A 17,430-nucleotide genomic window follows, 5' to 3' on the forward strand; every position below is an offset into this window, starting at 1 on the left:
GCTTGTGCCTCAGCTTCCACCCTGGAAGGGGGGGCAGGTGTGCCCAGGGCCAGGCAGCCCCAGCTCTGTGCGGCGCCAGGGTCTCCGCGCACGGGGGCCGGGCTCCTGTGGGGCTGGGAGCCAGGGGCCGGCCGGGGCCGGGTGCAAGCCAGCGCGGCCGGCTCAGACCGACACGGACCAAGCCGGGGCCCTGCACGCCCAGCCTGGGGGCTGCCCCCCCCCCCGCGGGCACGGGCTGCAGGGGCTGGGCAGGGGGCCGGGGCTCAGCGCGCCAGGGGTTGGGCTGTAATGAGCACGCGGCCCCCGGCCATGGCGCACCGACCCAGCGCCCCCCCCCCGCACTAATCCCCCCCCGTCTGCACCCCGCCCCCCCACACCGACCCAGCCCCCCCGTCTGCACCCCGGCCCCCCCCACACCGACCCAGCCCCCCCGTCTGCACCCCGCCCCCCCGCACCGACCGTGACGCCCCCGTCTGCACCCCGCCCCCGCCCACTCCCAACGTCTCCCCCCCCGCCTCCCTCCCATCCGCTCCTCCTGGCGCCGCCCCCCGGTGACCTCTGACCCGGCCACGTCACGTGACGCCTGTCATGGCGGCCTCCGTGGCCGCCGGTGGCACGAACGTGATGCGGCGGCTGCTGCTGGGGGCGGCCGGGGGGCTGCGGCTCCGCCCGGCGCGGGGCTTCCGCACGGCAGGTGGGCGGGCCGGGGAACCCCCGGGGGGAGCAAACCCTTGGAGGGGGCTGGGGCGGTAGAGGAGGGGTCCCGGCACCCCCGCGCCGGGGGGGGGGTGGAAGAGGGATCCCCGCCCCCCCAGAGCCCGTGGCCCCCGGCCCCGGCGAGAAGCCGGCTCAGTCTCTGGCCTGGGCCGAGCTGCCGTGGGGCGGGGGGCAGCGAGAGCCACGGAGCTGGGGGCTGGCTTGGACCCTGCGAACTGGGCTGAGACCCGCCGGACTCCTGGCACCGGGGGGGGTACGACAGGAAACCCGGTTCTTAACTGCCGTGGATTTCAGCCCTGCAGCCCGGCCTGCTCCGCCGCTGTGCACGTCGCACCGTCCTGGTGTGAACGGGGCGCGCTGGGGGACGCAGGGAGGGTGAGAACAATCCCTGATCCCAGCCCTTCTCCCCACCTTCTGGGGTGCGAAGCTGGCCATCCCAGCGCGCGGCGATGGCCCCGTGTGCGTGCCAGCCCCTGGCCCGCGCAGGCTGGGCTGCAAGGCTGGGGCTGCGTGACACGCGCTGAGCTGCAACACGTTTTCCCCAGTGTCGTTCCAGGCAGAAGACGAGGGCAGCGCGGCAGAGCCGACGGGCGACGTGTGAGTACCTGGAACTGAACTCGGCTTCTCTTCGCAGCCGCCACGCTGCAGGATTCAGGCTGCCTTTTCAGCCAAGACAGTCTCTGTTTTCGGAGTCTGCCGGACACGGCCCAGAAGGATGTGCAGCCTGGGGTGGTAGTGGGCTGAGCACAGCCCTGGGGTGCAGGATACCTGGGTTCTTGTCCCCGAGCTGACACCGAGTCCCTGTGTGTCTGGCGAGTCACTTCCTCTCTTTGTGCTGTGTCAGTAAAATGAGCATCAGACCTGCCGGGGATGCGAGCCCAGGTGTATCCAAATAATTCTTCTAGATGCTGCTCCTGTCCCTCTGTGGGGGGGCTCAGAGAATGGGGTCTGGGGGGGCTCTATAGCCCTACAAGAGGCAGCATGGCAAGTGGGTAGGGCACTGGACTGAGATTCAGGAGACCTGGGCTTTGTTCCTGGCTTGGCCACTGACCTTGGGCGAGTCTCTGGCTTTGTGCCTCAGTTTCCCCATCTGTCACATGACCAGGGTGATACTGACTGGCCTTCCTCTGCACAGCACTGTACCACCCGTGGCTGGCAGGTGCTGTGCGGGGCATGGAGCTAATGACTGTCGATCCCCTGGTGGAAGGGGCTGCAGCGGGAGGGAGAAGCAGTAGGATAACCGTGTGCCCGGAGACTTGGAGTTCTGCTGCACCTGCCACCCGCCCTGCTCCCCGTCCGGCTGAGCCCTAGCCACCCTCTGCGGCTTCCAGGTGGTCGCTGTGTCTGACTGTGTTTCCCAACCCCCTTCCCTCCTCCAGGGTGAACGTGGTTTTCGTTGACCGTTCGGGGCGCCGGGTCCCCGTGCAGGGCCGCGTGGGGGAGGACGTGCTGCGCCTGGCCCAGAGGCATGGCATCGAACTGGAAGGTCTGTGCCGCTCTGCGGGCTGGTGGTACACAATTGGGGCTGCAGACAGCGCCATGGGCTGGTGTGAGCCAGAGAGGCCCGGGGCCTTGGCTGCTTCCAGCGTCTGATCTGGCCGTGGGAACACTTGTAAATGCTTCATTGCTCCCTCCCCCCCTTTTCCATCTCCCCTTTTCTCCTCGCCGTGTTTCAGGGGGTTTGCTGAGTCCCCAGAGGAATTGCCAGGGTTTGGGGTGGTGCGGTGCCAGGAAGGCTTCTGGCCTCTCCAGGCCAGAGCAGGGCTGGGTCAAAGCTCCAGGATGTGCTTTTATCTCCCCTTCCCTGGAGCTCCAGCGCCTCTTCCGTCTCAGAGCCAACAGGAGCTGAGACCGAGGATGAGAGGGAGGCACGAGAAGCTAGAGTGGGTCCGTTTGGAGAGGTGGGGCTGAGCGGGGCATCTGAGGCCATCAGGCTGCTGGGGGGTGTCCCCGAGCTGGGCAGGGGGGAGGAGCAGTTAGCGGGAGGCATTAAAGGTGATGGACACATGCAGGATCCTGTTTCTTCCCTGGGGAAAACTGCCCTCAATTTACAGGCCCAAAGCTGGGCTCCCCCCTTTCCCTGGGGGCCCTGCAGGGGCCACCTGCACCCTGACCCTCCCCTCTGTTGTGTTCCCAGGTGCCTGCGAAGCCTCCCTGGCGTGCTCCACCTGCCACGTCTACGTGAGCCAGGAGTTTGTGGACAAGCTCCCCGTGCCTGACGAAAGGTAACAGCCTCTGGGCACCTCAGCCCTGCTGCCCCCACCCCCCTCGGGAGGCCAGGATTCTGCAAGAGCCCAACGCTATGTGTGTGTGCTGCACAAACCCTGACCGAGGTTCCCCCCACTCCGGGCCTTCCTCCAGGTCACAGCGGGAATTACCAAAGTTGGGACTCGAACCCAGGGGTACTGGGGCCTATCCCAGTGTTTTAGCCCAAGCCCCTTCTTGCTCTTTGCAATGCCATGTAGCACAGCTGGGCGGCTGCTGCCCTCCTCCCCAGCAGTGGCTACATTTCAGTGAAACACTCTCCTGCACTCAGCCTGGCAATTGCAGTGAGCCAGCTAAGTCTGTGGTTGTCCCCCTGGACTCTTGTTTTCTCCTAGGGAGGAAGACATGCTGGACATGGCCCCGCAGCTGCAGGAGAACTCCCGGCTCGGCTGCCAGATCCTCCTCACCCCAGAGCTGGAGGGGGCAGAGTTCACCCTGCCCAAAGTCACCAGGAACTTCTACGTGGACGGCCACGTTCCCAAGCCCCACTGAAGGCCGGAGGAGCCTCTGGGACGCCCCTAGCTCTGGGGCTGGGCCTTACAGAGCCCAAAGCAGGGGGACTGGGCCATGAAGGCTCCCCCTGAGGGCCTGCTGCACTGCTGATGGCAGAGAGAGGTTGCAGGGGGTGGGGGGCAGAAGGGGTGTCAATCATTATAGTCCTTAGGGGTGAAGGAGTTTCCTACAGCAGCTGGTCTCACCATAGCCCCCCGCCTGAGAGGGGAGATGAGGAATGGCAGCAACACAGATGCTAGACCACCACCCCCATCCACCCCAGCTGTGCCTCTCCCAGCCCCAGAGACAGCGGGGAACAGAGGAGGGTGCAGGGCGAGGGCAGCACTTGTTCTGTTCATGGAGCCTGTGTTTGGTGGTGAACAAACTCGGCAGCCGGGCCAGGAGTGGAAGGAGGGCAGGCTGTGGGGGGCACTCTGCCTTCTCCCTGCCTGGAGGGGACGGTTTCTCCTCACGTGCTTTAACACACCGGGGGCCTTGGCGTCTTCTCTCTGCCCTGTGACAGCAGGGAGCAAGGCAGCACCTTTGACGTGTCGTGCTGTAACTAGAGGATGGGGGACACTGGTCCCTCCCCAGCCTCATTTCATTATTAAAGCTGCCATTTGTATAATGGGGGCCTGCGACCTGTGCCTGTCCACAGCGGGGCAAGAGGGAGCAGGGGGCCCCTGCGGGCTTGCTGGCAGGTCACTGGCAAGAGATTCACCCTGTGGGTACCAGCACTGCAGGCTGAGGGGCTGCGGCTCTTCCAGGCCAGGCAGCTTCAGCACCTGGACCCCTCTGCAGCCCTGGCTGGTACCGTGGCGGGGGCTGAATGTGTCAGCCAGGGAAGATGAGGGTTGCCCGCTGATGCAGCACATCTTGCCACACCCAGCCTCCCGGGACCCCCTTGGCCGTGCAGGAGCTGCCAGGCTGGCACTGGGGAGAGCCACACGACAAGTGGCTGCCGCACTCCTCCTCTCACAGCGGTGCTAGACTCAGCGATTTAGCAGGGTGCTGCCGGGAACCTGTGCTACCAGGCACCCCAGCTCCAGGGGGTCAGAGCTCGTTGGAAAGCAGCTTTGCCAGCCACACCCCGTCCAGCACTTCACACTTACCTCCCTGCACAGAGGACACTGCCTCCCCCCCCCCCCGCTGAACGATTGCTGTCTGGCTGACAAACAGCTGCTATGTCCCACCCCAGAGGTGGCTCCATTGGAGTGGTGCAGGGCCCTGCCCATTGATTTATTAAAGCACAACCCAGGGCCCCCCCAGTAGAGGTGTGTAGCTGGTCTAAGTGGGTTCTTCTCTGCCACCATCGGAAGGGCTGGAAAGCCGGGGGGGGGAGGGGGGGCAGCTGGAGGGTTCTAGGCAGCTGTGAAGAGTCCCCCGTGGGGGGGTGGGGTGGGGGGGCGGCATGGGAGGTCAGACCTGAAGCCTTTTACCTTGTTGGCATTTTCACAGCGTCACTTTTTCCTTGTGTGTGGGCAGAGTGGGACTGTTCCAGCCCCCGTAGCTGTGTGGCAGCTGGGCCAGCATCCCGGCTGTTCTGCGTAGAGACGTGGCCTGTGGGGGGAACACCCTGGTACCTGGAATGAAAGGTAGCGTGGCACAGTGGGACAGCTGAGAGGAGCCAGTTGAGACCCGACCTGCTCGCTCCATGGAGTGTGATTCCTGAGCCGAAGGCGGGTCACCCAGCAGGAGCTAGCCTAGGCCCCAGGACCACTCGCTGGAGCTGCTCAGCCCCCAAGGCTCCCCAGCACAGGATGGGAACAGGTGCTAGAGGCCAGTCCCTGGGATTCCCCTTGACCAGCCCCCCCATGCACACCCTAGAGCCTGCAGAGAAACCAAAACCCAGCCACAGCAGCTGCTCCCCGGGCTTGGTCAGTCCATTATGGCAAGGCCCATGGACCACACACAAAGCCAGGGCCCCATCCTGCTGGGCACAGCCCAGATCTCGTCCCTAGACAGGAGGGGAATGGGGGCCTGGTGACACAGGGACTGGCCCAGCGCCCCACTGGCAGAGCCCCCACCCCCTCGCTTTCCACTTGGTCACCTCCCCCTCCTCAGAGCCCTGCCATGACCCTCTTCCCTGGGCAGCACCTTGCACCCGGGGGGGCTCCCAGGCTTCGCTGGCCCAGCCAGGCCTGCTCCCAGTAGCTGAGCTGTATCAAACCCCCCTCCTGGGCGGGGCTGCTCCCCCCCCCCCAGCAGCTTTGGGAAGGGGAGGCAAAGCTGAGCGAGTTAACTTTTTGTAGAACCACAGCAGGACGCAGGAAAGGGAGTCCTCAGTCCACCCCCCACCCAGCCCCACTGTGGGGCACACATGATGCATTCACTCACCTGTCAGGTTATGTGTGGGGCTGCCCCACTCAAGGGAAAGGGAAGGGTGGAGGGGCAGGGACAGAATCACCCAGAGGCAGCTCTCACTGCAGGCTCCATCCGCAGCAGGGCATGGGGTGGCCATATCTTCCCCACCCAGCCTGGGCAGCAGGGAGGGCTCCCCAGCCCTTCACTACAAGGGGAGCAGCTTTGGGGTCATCACCCCGCAGAGCCGTCCTGGGGGGTCTCAGGAGGTTCAGGGCAAGGGCCCCTGCTCCAATGTAAGGGGCAGACGGACAAACCCCCTGCAGAGTGGGGCAGCCCCCCAACTACCAGGGCAGATAGACATTAACTCCCCACCCCCAGGTGCCAGCGCAACTAGACATACCTCCTCCTGCCCCACCCAGGCCAGGCCCATCACCCCCCTGAGAGAGGGGAGGGCAAACAGCCCCCCGACCCGGGCACGCTCCGTCCCTCCTGCTGCAGGAGCCCTGGGTGGCCCCTGCCCTCCAGCCTGTTATAGGGCGAGGCCCTGGCTGCCCAGGTGTGTCCGGTTAAGGCCCCCCCCGGGACATCAGCCCCTCCCCCCGGCGGGGCTGCGTCCTTGCCCCGCAGCGAGGCCCGGCCCGGCCCGGCCATGGAGGGGGAGCTGTTCCTGGACGGGCACCCCCCGGACTTCTCCCTCCTGCAGCAGCTGCTCTTCCCGCCCTGCCTGGAGCCGGAGCCCGGCAGCTCAGCCCCGGCCAGCCCGGGAGGGGGAGCCAGGTCAGCCCCAGGAATGCGGGGATCCGGATCAGCCGCATGGACAGTGAACTCCGGATCAGCGCCGTGCACTGTCCGCCGGGCTGCGGGCAGCGGGATCCGCCGCATGCGGCCGCCCCCGAAGGGAGGAGAGACGCGGAGCCGCCCCGCGCACCTGCCCGCGAGCCGGGCGCGAGCTCGGGGCTGTTTTGGGCGGGCAGCTCGCGAGCCGCAGCCTCCAGCTGTCATTGGCCGGGGGCAGCGGGCGGGATCCCGAGGCCGCGGCACGGGCCGGGGGGGGGGTTGCCCCGGGCCGGGGAGCTGAGCCTAGGGGCGGGGAGGAGGAGGTCAGTGGGGGGCTGAGGGGGAGCTGCCCCCTGGGAATGGGCAGGGCGGGGGGGGTGAGTCACAGCTGGGGGGAGGGGCGCTGCCCCGAGGTTGAGGGGGGATCTGCGCCCGAGGGGGGAGGGGAGCTGCCCATAACTGCTCGTGCTCTCCTCCCCGCAGGCCCGCGGGGCGCCCCCGGCCGGAGCCCCCGCCCAGCATGGCCTGCTGCCTGCAGGGGCCCGACAGCAGCGCCCTGAGCTTCCTGCAGGAGTCCGCCCAGCGCCTGCCCCGGGCGCCGGGGGGCCGCGAGGAGCCGATCCGTGCGCCCAGGGCGCAGCAGCAGCAGCCGCCGGGGCCCGCCGTGCGCCTAGGGCGCAGCGCCCCGCAGCCCCTGCCCGGCGCCAGCTCGCTCGCCTCGCTGGGCACCTGTAGCCCCATGGACGCCCTGAGTCTCATCAGCCTGCACTGCTCGCATCTGGTGGCCGGGGCGGCGGCCCCCGCCGAGCCTAGGGCAGGTTCCCCCTGCGCCCTCCCCGCGCACTTCGCTGGCGACCTCTCCAGGCAGGCGGGAGCAGCCGGGCAGGAGGGGCGCGGCTGGGAGCTGGGGGCGCCTGAGCCGGGCTGCAGGAGGAGAAATCCCCGCAAGCAGCCGGCTCCCAGCCGGGGCGCTGAGCCCCGGGACCCAGCTTTCCAGGGGGTGACCCTCCGCATGCGCCTGTGTCTTTGCCAAGGCGGCTCGGGTGGGCACCAGCTTCTCATCAGCCACCGCTACAGCAGGTATGGGCTCCTCTGACAGCGTGGGCAGCTAGCGCTCGGTCTGTCTATCGGTCTGTCTGTCTAAACTAACCCCAGACGCACCCATTATACCATTAAACTAGCCCTACACACCCAGGATCTAGCTAGTTATCCCGGGCTCACCGCTTGTTTAGCTAGTTACTAGCTAGCTATCCTCATAACCTAGCTGGCTATCCCCATACACATCGATATAGCTATCCCCATGCACACCAGTTACCCTCCCTCCCTGGATACACACCTTATTTAGCCATCCACCCCTGCACACCCTAGATCTCCCTAGGGAGCGCTCTCTCATCACCTCTGTTGTGGTGCACAATCACTCTCCTAGAGTGGTGAACGCAAGAGGAAGGCGTGAGTCACACCAAAGGGGGCAGGGGTCCGTGGTTTATGACTGTTGCATGTTTCTCACATGTGAGTCTGTGTCTTCTCCAAACCTTAGATAAACCACAGCCCCAGTTCCTGCCATCTCCCCTCAGCTTCCTCCCCAGCCTTTGAATGCTGGGGAATTGGATGATCACAATGGTCCCTTCTGGCTTTATCATCTATGAATCTGTTGTGCTGTAGGCAGACCGTGGGTCAGATCCATTATTGCAGCTCCTCTGTCCTGCACCTTGTACTGTCATTCACACCAGTGTAACGTGGCTGTAAAACACTACATGTTGATCTGGGAGCAGGGACGTGCGTGCATGTCCCCCTCCCCCCCAAAATAATCAGCAGGGGCACAGAACTCCTCCGACCACAAGGCCACAATGGTCGGGACAAGCTCCTCTGGCTCCGGGGCCACAGAGGGGGGCACAGAATGTGTCACTCCAAAAGGGGTCTGGTTTTTTCCTGTGCACATCCCTGTCTGGGAGCATTTTGTGCCCACTTTGCTAGGAATCCATGATTGCCCAACAAGCAGAAGGTTGGAAACTTGGTAACTCATTTTTGTTTGGAAGGAAGAAAGATTTTTAAATGATGTTCCACTGGTTTTTGCTCTTTGGTTTGTTTGTTTGTTTATTTTTATCTGAAAGTCGTGTGAAACCTGGTAAGATTTGTCTCATCTAATCTGTCTACAGAGCGATGTATGGGAAAAGAAGCCGTAAACCAAATCCAAGTCACAGCTCTTTAACAAGAGCGTTTTGCAGAGCCAGCAGTTCTGAGGAGGATCAAGACTCCCGCTCTGTCCAGAGTAGGTTGCTTTTCAGAAACAAAAACTTGAACTATCAAATGGTAACATTCTGAAACGATTGGGCCAGCTTTGCATACAGATATTGGCCTGCTTCTCCTCTTGGTAGGAGAAATTCAGTCCCATGCAGAGTCCAGCAGAAGATCTACACTCCACTTGAATTCCTCTCTAGCCAGATCCTAGCTGGTAGAAATCAGTCATAGCTACTAGGGGCAGCCATAGAATCATAGAGTTAGAAGGGACTGCAAGGGTCATCTTAGTCCAGTGTTTCTCAACGACCAGTCCGTGAACCAGCACCGGTCCCTGAGATCTCCCTGGCACAGTATAGGAAGCCAGCCCCTGGTATCAAAATGGTTGAGAAACACTGATCTAGTCTAACCCCCGGCCAAGATGCAGGATTTGGTGTGTCTAAACCATCCAAGACCGATGGCTGTCCAGCCCTCTTTTGAAAACGTCCAGCGAGGGAGTTTCCACAATCTCCTTAGGCAGTCTGCTGCTGATTTATGCCAGCTGAGGATCTGGGCTTTTATCATTTACGGGCTTCCTCTCACATATACTTACTACTAGGTGTAGTGCTTACTACTGTGAACAGTTCCCTTCATTTCCCTTCATTTCAACAGCAAATGCTCATGGTTGTAAGCATAATAAGTACTTGTAGGATGGAACACTAGTTTTGTATTCATGTTATTTAATTCTATGATTAGTTTTGGAGATACAGTTGATATGAAAAGCTATGACAAAATAAAGTTGCAACAGTACAGTATCTATTGTGACCTTTTCTTTTCTTTTCTTTTCTTCAACTACACCACAGACTAAAAACATATTTCTCCACCAGAAAGAAAATAGATATCAAAGCCCTTCCCTTGGTTTAGAATACCTGGGAATTGTGTTTTTAATACACCCCAGTGCTGTTTGTCCTGTTGTGACATAACGCACACTAGAAATTAGGCATGAATTTTTAACAAGGAGGGTGATTAAGCACTGGAACAAGCGACCAGGGGAAGTGGTAGATTCTCCACTTCTTGAGGTCTTTGTATGCAGGCTGGAGGCCTTTCTGGAAGATGTTTTAGCCAAACACAAGTTATTGGGCCCAATGCAGGGGTAAATGGGTAAAATGTAATGGCCTGTGCCAGATAGGAGGTCAGATAGAAGTGTAGGACTGGAAGGGATGTCAACAGGTCATCTAGTCCAGTCCCCTGCACTCAAGGCATGATCCCTTCTGGCCTTAAACTCCATGACACTATGAAATAAAACCACCACACAGCCCTTGTCTGATGCTTTGTCTTTTCTTTAGGTAGTAAGTGTTGTGCTTCCTGCCAGACAAAGAAAACCCCCCTGTGGAGGATTGCTGAGGATGGGACCCCACTCTGCAATGCTTGTGGCATCAGGTACCTGTGACGTAGTACCGCTAGCTGCTTTCTGAAACTGTGCACAAAGGGCCAGGCCAAGGTCTGTGCAAAATTAAATACGTGGGTAAGTCTTGCAGGATCGAGGCTTAAATTCATATTCAGGCACCTAAATGAGCGGCTTGTTTTCAAGTTCTGAGCATGCAGCAATTCCCACCACGGCAGCAATTTTGAAAATGAAGCCACATTTGGGTGATAACCAAGTAAGTGCCTGGGGTAAGATGGCAGGGAAGCCAAGCTCTTATTTAGGTATCTGAATCAATAGGGCCGGCTCTTGTGATCTTATCGGGAACCTTGTGATATTGGGTGTTTTCTGGAAGCTCCAGCTCCCAGCGTCATGTGATTACACAAAACTTTTAGTTTTTGAAAAATGGTTCAGAAAAAAGCTTGAAACTTTAAAAAATGGTCACAGAGAAAAGCTTGAAAGTGTGACCCTTGTCCCTCATAAAGGCTTTGAAGCTGGAAAGCAATTAAAAAGAAATCAACATTTTATTCTTTTTCTCTGTGATTTTAAGCTAACGCTTCAATTTTTTTGGTGGGTCTGACTCATGGTTTTGAGCACGTGGGGCTGGCAATGCCACTAACATTAGGCACCCAGACCCGGATTCTCCAAGGTTCCTAACTCCTCTTGATTTCAAGGCACCTAAATACCTTTCAGAATCTGGGCCCTATTTCCAAAAATCTTGGCCCAAGGCATTTTCCTAAATAAATTCCCCTCTAAATATCCATCTTCTAAGCAAACATTTCAAAAGACTGGGGGGAAGGAGGGAAGGATGATTCCACTTTTTGCTAAAAATATAATTAACTAAACCAACTGATTTCCTCTCCGCCCCAGGTACAAAAAGTACAGGATACGATGCTTCAGCTGCTGGAATATCCCAAAGAAAAGTGGGAAATCATATTCCCGTTGCCCTAACTGTGGAGACAAACTGCGCATGGCCATGGCCCAGCAGAAAACTGTAAAAAGGTCATTTTTACGTTATTAATTTGTTTAAAAAAAGGAACAGCTTTGTCTGAAACTCAACATCCTATTTGAAAATTAACCTCTCCCCACCCCTTCCAGAGTCTTTGATCATGCAAACTGTGCAGCAGAGCCACAGATCTGATCCAGTGTAATTCTCTGTAGTGAAGTGGAGTGGAAGTTGTGAATTGTTTGTGTGCGTCACTGCAGGCAGCTTTTGGTTACAGCGACGCTTGTGCGTAGAGGGTGAAATTTACCCTTTTGCAGGGTGCGTGTGCATGTGTCCGGCCCTGCTGAAGGAGATGAACCCTGCCCTGTGTGTGTATGTGTGTTGTGAGGCAGGAAGGAATTGCTTTCAAGTAAAAACTGAACGCACACCTGCTACAGCTGGACATGTCTGCAGCCAGGTATTTGAACATGTGACCGGCGTCCGTTTTTTGTCACTCGTTTCTCACTGGCTTTTCTCTCTTCTGCCTTTGTTTCCTGCTGCAGCGTTAGCCTGTGTTAGGTTAGCAAAGGTACAGAGTTGACAGGGAGCAGGACAGGGGGCTCAAACTAGCAAGAGGGAAGTGGTTGATTGTAGTCAAGCGTGTCAAGCTCCCCCAGTAGCACCGGTTCTAGGGTGAATCCCTCCCCACTCCGCCCTGATCTCAAATAGTTTGGAGGTTGAACACTGAAGCTTATCCATCCTGCAGCTCTGACTCTCTCTGCACTCTCAATGCGTCTTTAACAAGAGCCGGCTGGGCGCTGCGTGGTCCAGTAGATAGAGTACTGGCTGGCGAGTCAGGAGCTCTGCGTTCTGGGTGGCCTTGGGTGAGTTGCCTCTCTGGGCCTCTGTTTCCTGCCCGGTGCATAGTTAGACTCTGAGCTCTTTGGGACAGGGAGTGAGTGCCTCTTGCCCTACGTTTTACCGGCACGACCGCAGCAGTCTCCCCTTGGGTCTCCACATGCTGCTATAACACATGTACTTTGTAATAACAACGAATACCTCCTACCCAGCACTTCTCATCCACAGAGCTCAAAGGGGGAAACCGTAACTGTAGGTTTAAAGGACATCATTTAATTAGGCTCTTTTTGTTTTGTTTTCTAGGAAATATGATGACTTCCTTAAATCTCCAGCAAGGACTTTTTGCTGTTAACCGGACAGCATCTGCTTGGGTGGGCAGGAGGACAATGCTACACTGGAGTCTGAGTGGAGGTACAAAAGAAGCATTGGCTCAGTCCAGTTGTTGCCTTTTCCCTTCCTCTAGCACTGTTGTGTTCTGTAAAATGACAGCGCGATCCCGCCTTTGGTTTGTGCGAGCAACTCGGGAAGAGAAAATGAACCCCTTGTTTTTGAAGAGGTGAAGTTTGTGGCAAAGCTGGAATGAGGGGCGGGAAAATAAGAGTTTGAATGTTAAGCTTGCTCCTGGCTGCCCCAGGCTAGCAGCGTGTGTGACTGAGGGGGGCTGCTTGTTCGGACCCCAGGGTATCCTGGCCAACAGCGATCTGCTCTGGTCTAATCTGGGTTGACGGTTGAGGAGATGACTACAATGTGGCTCTTTTTAGTGCCTTTTTATGGGGCAAATGCAGAATCCAGAAACACTTGACATAACTCCAGATGTTAAAGAACAAATAAAAGATGTTAAGGAGAATAAAATACTAGCTTTATTCAGATATTAACTTGCACCTGTGGCCGCAGCAATCCTTGCTACAGACAAGAGCTGGACATGCAGATTCTGCCAATGCTTTAAAAAAAAAAAAAAAAAAGCAGCTCAAAATGAAACAAAGAATTTTTCAGGGTTTAAGAATATTTTTAGATCAATATTCATCAATGTAACCTCATTTTTTTATTGCACTAAAGGTTTGCAGTTTTTGAGTAGAGACGTTCTCTCCTTCATTCGCTTGTTATGTATTTCAGAAAATTGTCAATTCTCAATTAATTTGTCACTTAAAATAGTACCTATGGGGTTTTCTTGTACAAATTTATTATCTAGATATATTTATATGTGTAAATAATATATTTATTTTTGCAGTGTGGCGCTGTTTCCTCACACACACAAATTAAAACTTTATGTGCCAGGTTGTGACTTTTGATGAAAACTGCAATGTTTTTTCCTTTCTGGAAACACTTAAATGTGGTGATAATGCAGGGAAGAGATCTGGGTTAAGACGATGAGGTGGTGGTGTGCTTTCGGTTTTCTTTCTTGAGTGAGTATAATGGTTGCACTTTAGAATAAAACTGCCTTACTGTAGTTGTGTGTGGAAAGACTCTACGTTGTGCGTCCCTTTCTAGTTTTGATGTGACGTGTTGGTTTCTATCAGGAGATATGAAGCCAGGCCTCCCTTATTCACCGCTAGTTCAATCCATTCCTGTGCAGAGAGCTAGTGCTGCTTCAGTGGCTTACAAGTGGCAAAAAGAGTCTTGAAATCAAAGGGTGTGAAGTGTCTAAATACCTTAGAGGAGCTAGGACAAAGTGACTTAGGAGCTTAGCTGCTTTTGAGAACATCACCCATGAGCAATCACATCCCTATTCAACACAGTACTTAAGCATGCGCTGAAATTCTGTTGACTTCACTTAAGCGTATGCTTAAAGTCACGTACTTTTCCGTATCAGGACCCTAACGGGAAGCCAAGAAGCAGTGAATTCAGGTGTTCCTTGACTGGGTGCTCTAGTGATTACTGGAGAAGCTCATGTTAGGGGCATTATTGGCCTGTCTCTGGGCAGTGACTGTGGGCTCGGTTTATTCTGCCGATGGGCTTCTCAAACCAGTGAAAACCCTGAGGAAAGGCTGGTCCATGCTTTTGCCTGGAAAACCCCCCTCTGAAAAGAGTGAAAAGCTGAGAATCATTGACCTTGGAAAGGAGATCAGTAAGAGGGGATGTGATAAAGGGGATGTGATAAAATAATGAATGGGGTAGAGAGGGGAGATTGGGAGCTTTGGTTCTCCCATGTCTTGTCATGGAAGGGCAAGGGGATATTAGCAAGATTCGAAGGGGAATTGGAAGTGTGAAAGTATAGGAAGAGTATCCAGAGTTCTCCTATGTAACTATACAGATCTTGGGGGGGATTTTGAACCTTGGGCTTCAGGGTTTCAGCCAATCTCATTCTTAGAGACCCAGGGTGAGACCTAATGTGTGTGTGGGGGGAGCAGGTTACCCCCATCTGCTATTGGGGGGGTTCTTCTCCCTTCCTGTGCAGCAGCTGGCCCTGCCCACTGCAGGATAAGGAACACTGGTCTGGATGGACGTTGGGTGCGACCCAGACTGGCCAGTCCTGTTTGTTCTGTTTCTTATTGAAGCCACTTGGTGCCGCTGCTGCTCCTGCTAACTGTTAAGGCTCCCATTCCGCAAAGCATTTGGATTTGTGGCTAATTTTAATCAGGTGCTTAACTCCGTCCAAATCAAAGTTCAAGCGCAATGCATGCGTCAGGGCAGTGCTGCATGGATTGAGAAGCTTCTGATGTGCAGTGTGCGGAGCCCAGGGGTTTCCGGACTTATGACGGGATGGATTTAGTATGTTTAACTGTAGTGTAACTCACTGGGGAGTGTGTGTCACAGGTCGCCCTCTCTGCCAAGCCCCAGGGGCTCTGAGCACCGGAGCCCTGGTTCTTTAGGGCAAGCTCCCGTGGCGCCTGCTTAGTGCTGGAGGTGCCTGGTTCAGTGCCCGTGTGTCAGCTGCTCCATTAGCATATTGCAGAGCTCCCTTGCCATGGCCTGGTAATGCATAGTTAACAGGGACCCTGCTCTGATTGCCGAGGATCGGTGTAAATGTGAACCTCACCAGTCTTTACCTTCTTCTAATCTCCAGGATTCTCTTAGCAAAGAGCTCGTTGGCATCTGTTCTGTAACCCTTTTGCATTGGAGCCGGACCTGTGTGGGCCTGTGCACTTACAGACAGAGGTGGCTTTTTCCGTGTTTCTCCTCCATTAGTCTGTGCGTGCGGACCAAAGTTTGCAGCGCTCAGGACCAGGCTGGCAAGGGCCCAGCACCCGTCATCAGGGCAGAATTTTCAAGAAAACTCTGCTCCCGTTTAGGCACCAAAACAGTGGCGAGGTTTCCAAAAGCACTCAGCACATGGGGAGTGGAACTCTTTGGAAAATGTGGCCACAGATGGACTTGGAAATCAGGCTCTGAGCTCTACAGAAAATTTACTCCAATCTGTCTACTTTGTACATTTCCCAACAAGTCCTCCGCCCACTCTCCATCACACACAGGTTCTAGTAATGCTTTTTTGCTAGGGGAGGGAAGGATAAGCAGTACTAGCTAAACCCGACTGGATCAAAGCCAGAGCTCTGCTAGGGTCAAGAGAGAGATTTCCAGAGTGGTGCAGTCCTGGGTGTTCTTACAAGAAATGTTGCAAAGTGGAAGGAAGTGAGAGGATGGCAAAGACAGGCTCCTTTGAGGATTATAAAATTAAAGAAACTCTATATCTGCTGTGGAGTACAGAGGTCTTGGTGCCAGAGGGGGAAGTCCCTAGGCACTTTTATAGGAGACAACTTAGAAAAGAATGTGGCGCTTTTAACATTGAAGGGTCAGATACTGAACTGTGTAAACTGGGGTTGCACTGTTGATTTTGATGGAGCGACATCTGTTTACCCTGGCTCAGAATCCAGCTGTCCCTCCTGCTGCGGCTGATTTAGCAATGGTGACTCTTGTCCACTGGCCACTGTCTTGAGGCTAGCGTGGGCTGGGAGATGATTTCTCCCTCCCTCCGCACTCGGTTTGTTCTTTCTGTGGCCACAATTTTAGCTCGTTGGACCTGACCCCAGAGTTCTGCGCGTTTTGGGCTAAATGCACCCCTGTGCATAGGGGCAGTCGATGGCTTTGCTCTTCTACAATCATCTCGGAAGTGGCACTGAGTGGAGCCCAAGCCAGGCACTGATTTCTCTGCGCCAGGGAGGAATTAGACGAATTAAAATGCAAACTGCAGAAAGAATGTATAGTGAGGGAAATGCATTCGCTGGCGGGGAAGCTGTTTCCATTTAGATGTCAGCTGGTGTCACGCCGTTGATTTTGATGGAGGGACCTCTACGTACCCCAGCTGAGAATCTGGCCCTGAGAGCCCAGGGACTGGCAGTTCAGAAAGAGGAGATTACTTCGGCTCACGTCTTTAAAGGATGAACACACGTGGCCTGATTAGTGGTGGAATCCAGCCCCCTGGGGCCGTGGTTGGGGTGAGACCTAGAACTCGGCTTAGTTCCCTGTTGTGCCGCGGATTCCCTCTGCAACCTTGGCCACGTCAGAGAGACCCGGCGGGGCAGATAATAGCTGTTGTGAGACCAACTTCTGCTGGTGAGAGAGACCGGCCTGGGCGCTGACGCCAAGTGCTGCTGCTCGGCCAGGGCCGGGGTTATACTTCACAGAGGCATTGGGGGGATAAACACGGTGAAGGCTGCAGGGCATGCGGCTCCTGTGGGTGGGGGAGGTGTACTGGAGTCAGGGGATTCCAGCTCCAGGACTCTTCCCTCATCTCCACTTCCTGCCCCTTCGGAAGCCGAGCTGTCGGGAAGTGATTCCGCTCGTGTTGCAGGCTGCTCCTGGGCCAGAGCCAGTGTTCTTTAAAACGGAACGATCATTTCTTCATCTGGCTCTCAGCCAGGGCCAGTTACAAATGGCCACAAAATCCCACTACACAAACCGCAGGAACGGCTTTCCAGGAAAACAGGAAAAAGGATCAGATCGTCTCAGCGGCAGGACACGGCGAGCGCTGCCTGGACTGGACTGCGGGGCAGGAGGGGGCGAGATTTGGGGTGAGCTGAAAGCAAAGGTGTTTTTTTTTTTTTTTTCAGTGATTTACTCCCGCTCAGAAACCACCTGGGCATTAGGGTGTCAAAGTCCTGAACAATCAATAAACAAAGGCAACCTCAACCCAATCCTTTCATTCCATGAACTGTGGGAATACTGGGGGGTGGATCTATGTTTCCACCCCCCAGTATTTTCATGACCCCCCCCCAGTATCCTGCAGAGGCAAGACCGCAACCCAGCTCTGTCCCACCCCGCACTCATGCGCCTGGGCGGGGGACGTTGTGGAGGTGAGAGGGGGATGCAGCGGACAGGCTGCAGCAGGCACTGGGCGAGCAGGTGAGACTCCCTGGGCCCCAGCCACAGGGGAAGTGGCTGTAGGAACAACTGGAAAGCCCCTTCCCGGCCTGGAGCTGGTTCCCAGAAGCTGGGAGTGGGCAACGGGCTGGGTCACTCGACTGCCTGTTCTGTTCATTCCCTCTGAAGCACCTGGCACTGGCCACTGTCGGAGGACAGG

The 17,430-nt window shown here is 56.5% G+C and overlaps 2 protein-coding genes and 1 long non-coding RNA gene across 4 annotated transcripts; 2 read left to right on the top strand and 1 right to left on the bottom strand.

Moving 5' to 3' along the window:
• The first annotated feature begins 563 nt into the window (after nucleotides 1-563).
• On the top strand, nucleotides 564-4,713 carry FDX2 (ferredoxin 2). Its single transcript, XM_067560623.1, has 5 exons — nucleotides 564-694; nucleotides 1,263-1,314; nucleotides 2,097-2,203; nucleotides 2,855-2,942; nucleotides 3,318-4,713. The coding sequence occupies exons 1-5, from the start codon at nucleotides 589-591 to the stop codon at nucleotides 3,472-3,474; spliced, it is 510 nt and encodes a 169-aa protein (XP_067416724.1). The 5' UTR covers nucleotides 564-588; the 3' UTR covers nucleotides 3,475-4,713.
• Nucleotides 2,241-6,274, bottom strand: LOC137161391 (uncharacterized). Its single transcript, XR_010922065.1, has 3 exons — nucleotides 6,179-6,274; nucleotides 4,914-5,057; nucleotides 2,241-2,562 (listed from the first exon to the last, which is right to left on the bottom strand). It is a non-coding gene; the product is annotated as an uncharacterized lncRNA (long non-coding RNA).
• On the top strand, nucleotides 4,967-13,422 carry ZGLP1 (zinc finger GATA like protein 1). Of its 2 annotated transcripts, none has more exons than XM_067560622.1 (6): nucleotides 4,967-5,069; nucleotides 7,039-7,635; nucleotides 8,712-8,824; nucleotides 10,116-10,209; nucleotides 11,063-11,194; nucleotides 12,279-13,422. In XM_067560622.1, the coding sequence occupies exons 2-6, from the start codon at nucleotides 7,076-7,078 to the stop codon at nucleotides 12,325-12,327; spliced, it is 948 nt and encodes a 315-aa protein (XP_067416723.1). In that variant the 5' UTR covers nucleotides 4,967-5,069; nucleotides 7,039-7,075; the 3' UTR covers nucleotides 12,328-13,422. The 2 variants fall into 2 exon arrangements, with proteins under 2 accessions (XP_067416723.1, XP_067416721.1); XM_067560620.1 differs by lacking the exon at nucleotides 4,967-5,069 and adding an exon at nucleotides 6,421-6,555.
• Nucleotides 13,423-17,430: the final 4,008 nt, after the last annotated feature.

This window comes from Emydura macquarii, unplaced genomic scaffold, assembly GCF_026122565.2.
Source record: "Emydura macquarii macquarii isolate MOO-44397 ecotype Brisbane River unplaced genomic scaffold, CSIRO-AGI_Emac_v2 contig_2292, whole genome shotgun sequence".
Taxonomy (NCBI): Eukaryota; Metazoa; Chordata; order Testudines; family Chelidae; genus Emydura; species Emydura macquarii.

Coding starts and splice junctions, on each gene's coding strand:
- FDX2 (XM_067560623.1), top strand. CDS start 589: ATGGCGGCCTCCGTGGCCGCCGGTGGCACGAACGTGATGCGGCGGCTG. Junction 695..1,262: donor GCGGGGCTTCCGCACGGCAG/GTGGGCGGGCCG, acceptor CGTTTTCCCCAG/TGTCGTTCCAGGCAGAAGAC. Junction 2,943..3,317: donor CTCCCCGTGCCTGACGAAAG/GTAACAGCCTCT, acceptor GTTTTCTCCTAG/GGAGGAAGACATGCTGGACA.
- ZGLP1 (XM_067560620.1), top strand. CDS start 6,428: ATGGAGGGGGAGCTGTTCCTGGACGGGCACCCCCCGGACTTCTCCCTC. Junction 6,556..7,038: donor AGCCCGGGAGGGGGAGCCAG/GTCAGCCCCAGG, acceptor TCCTCCCCGCAG/GCCCGCGGGGCGCCCCCGGC. Junction 7,636..8,711: donor ATCAGCCACCGCTACAGCAG/GTATGGGCTCCT, acceptor ATCTGTCTACAG/AGCGATGTATGGGAAAAGAA.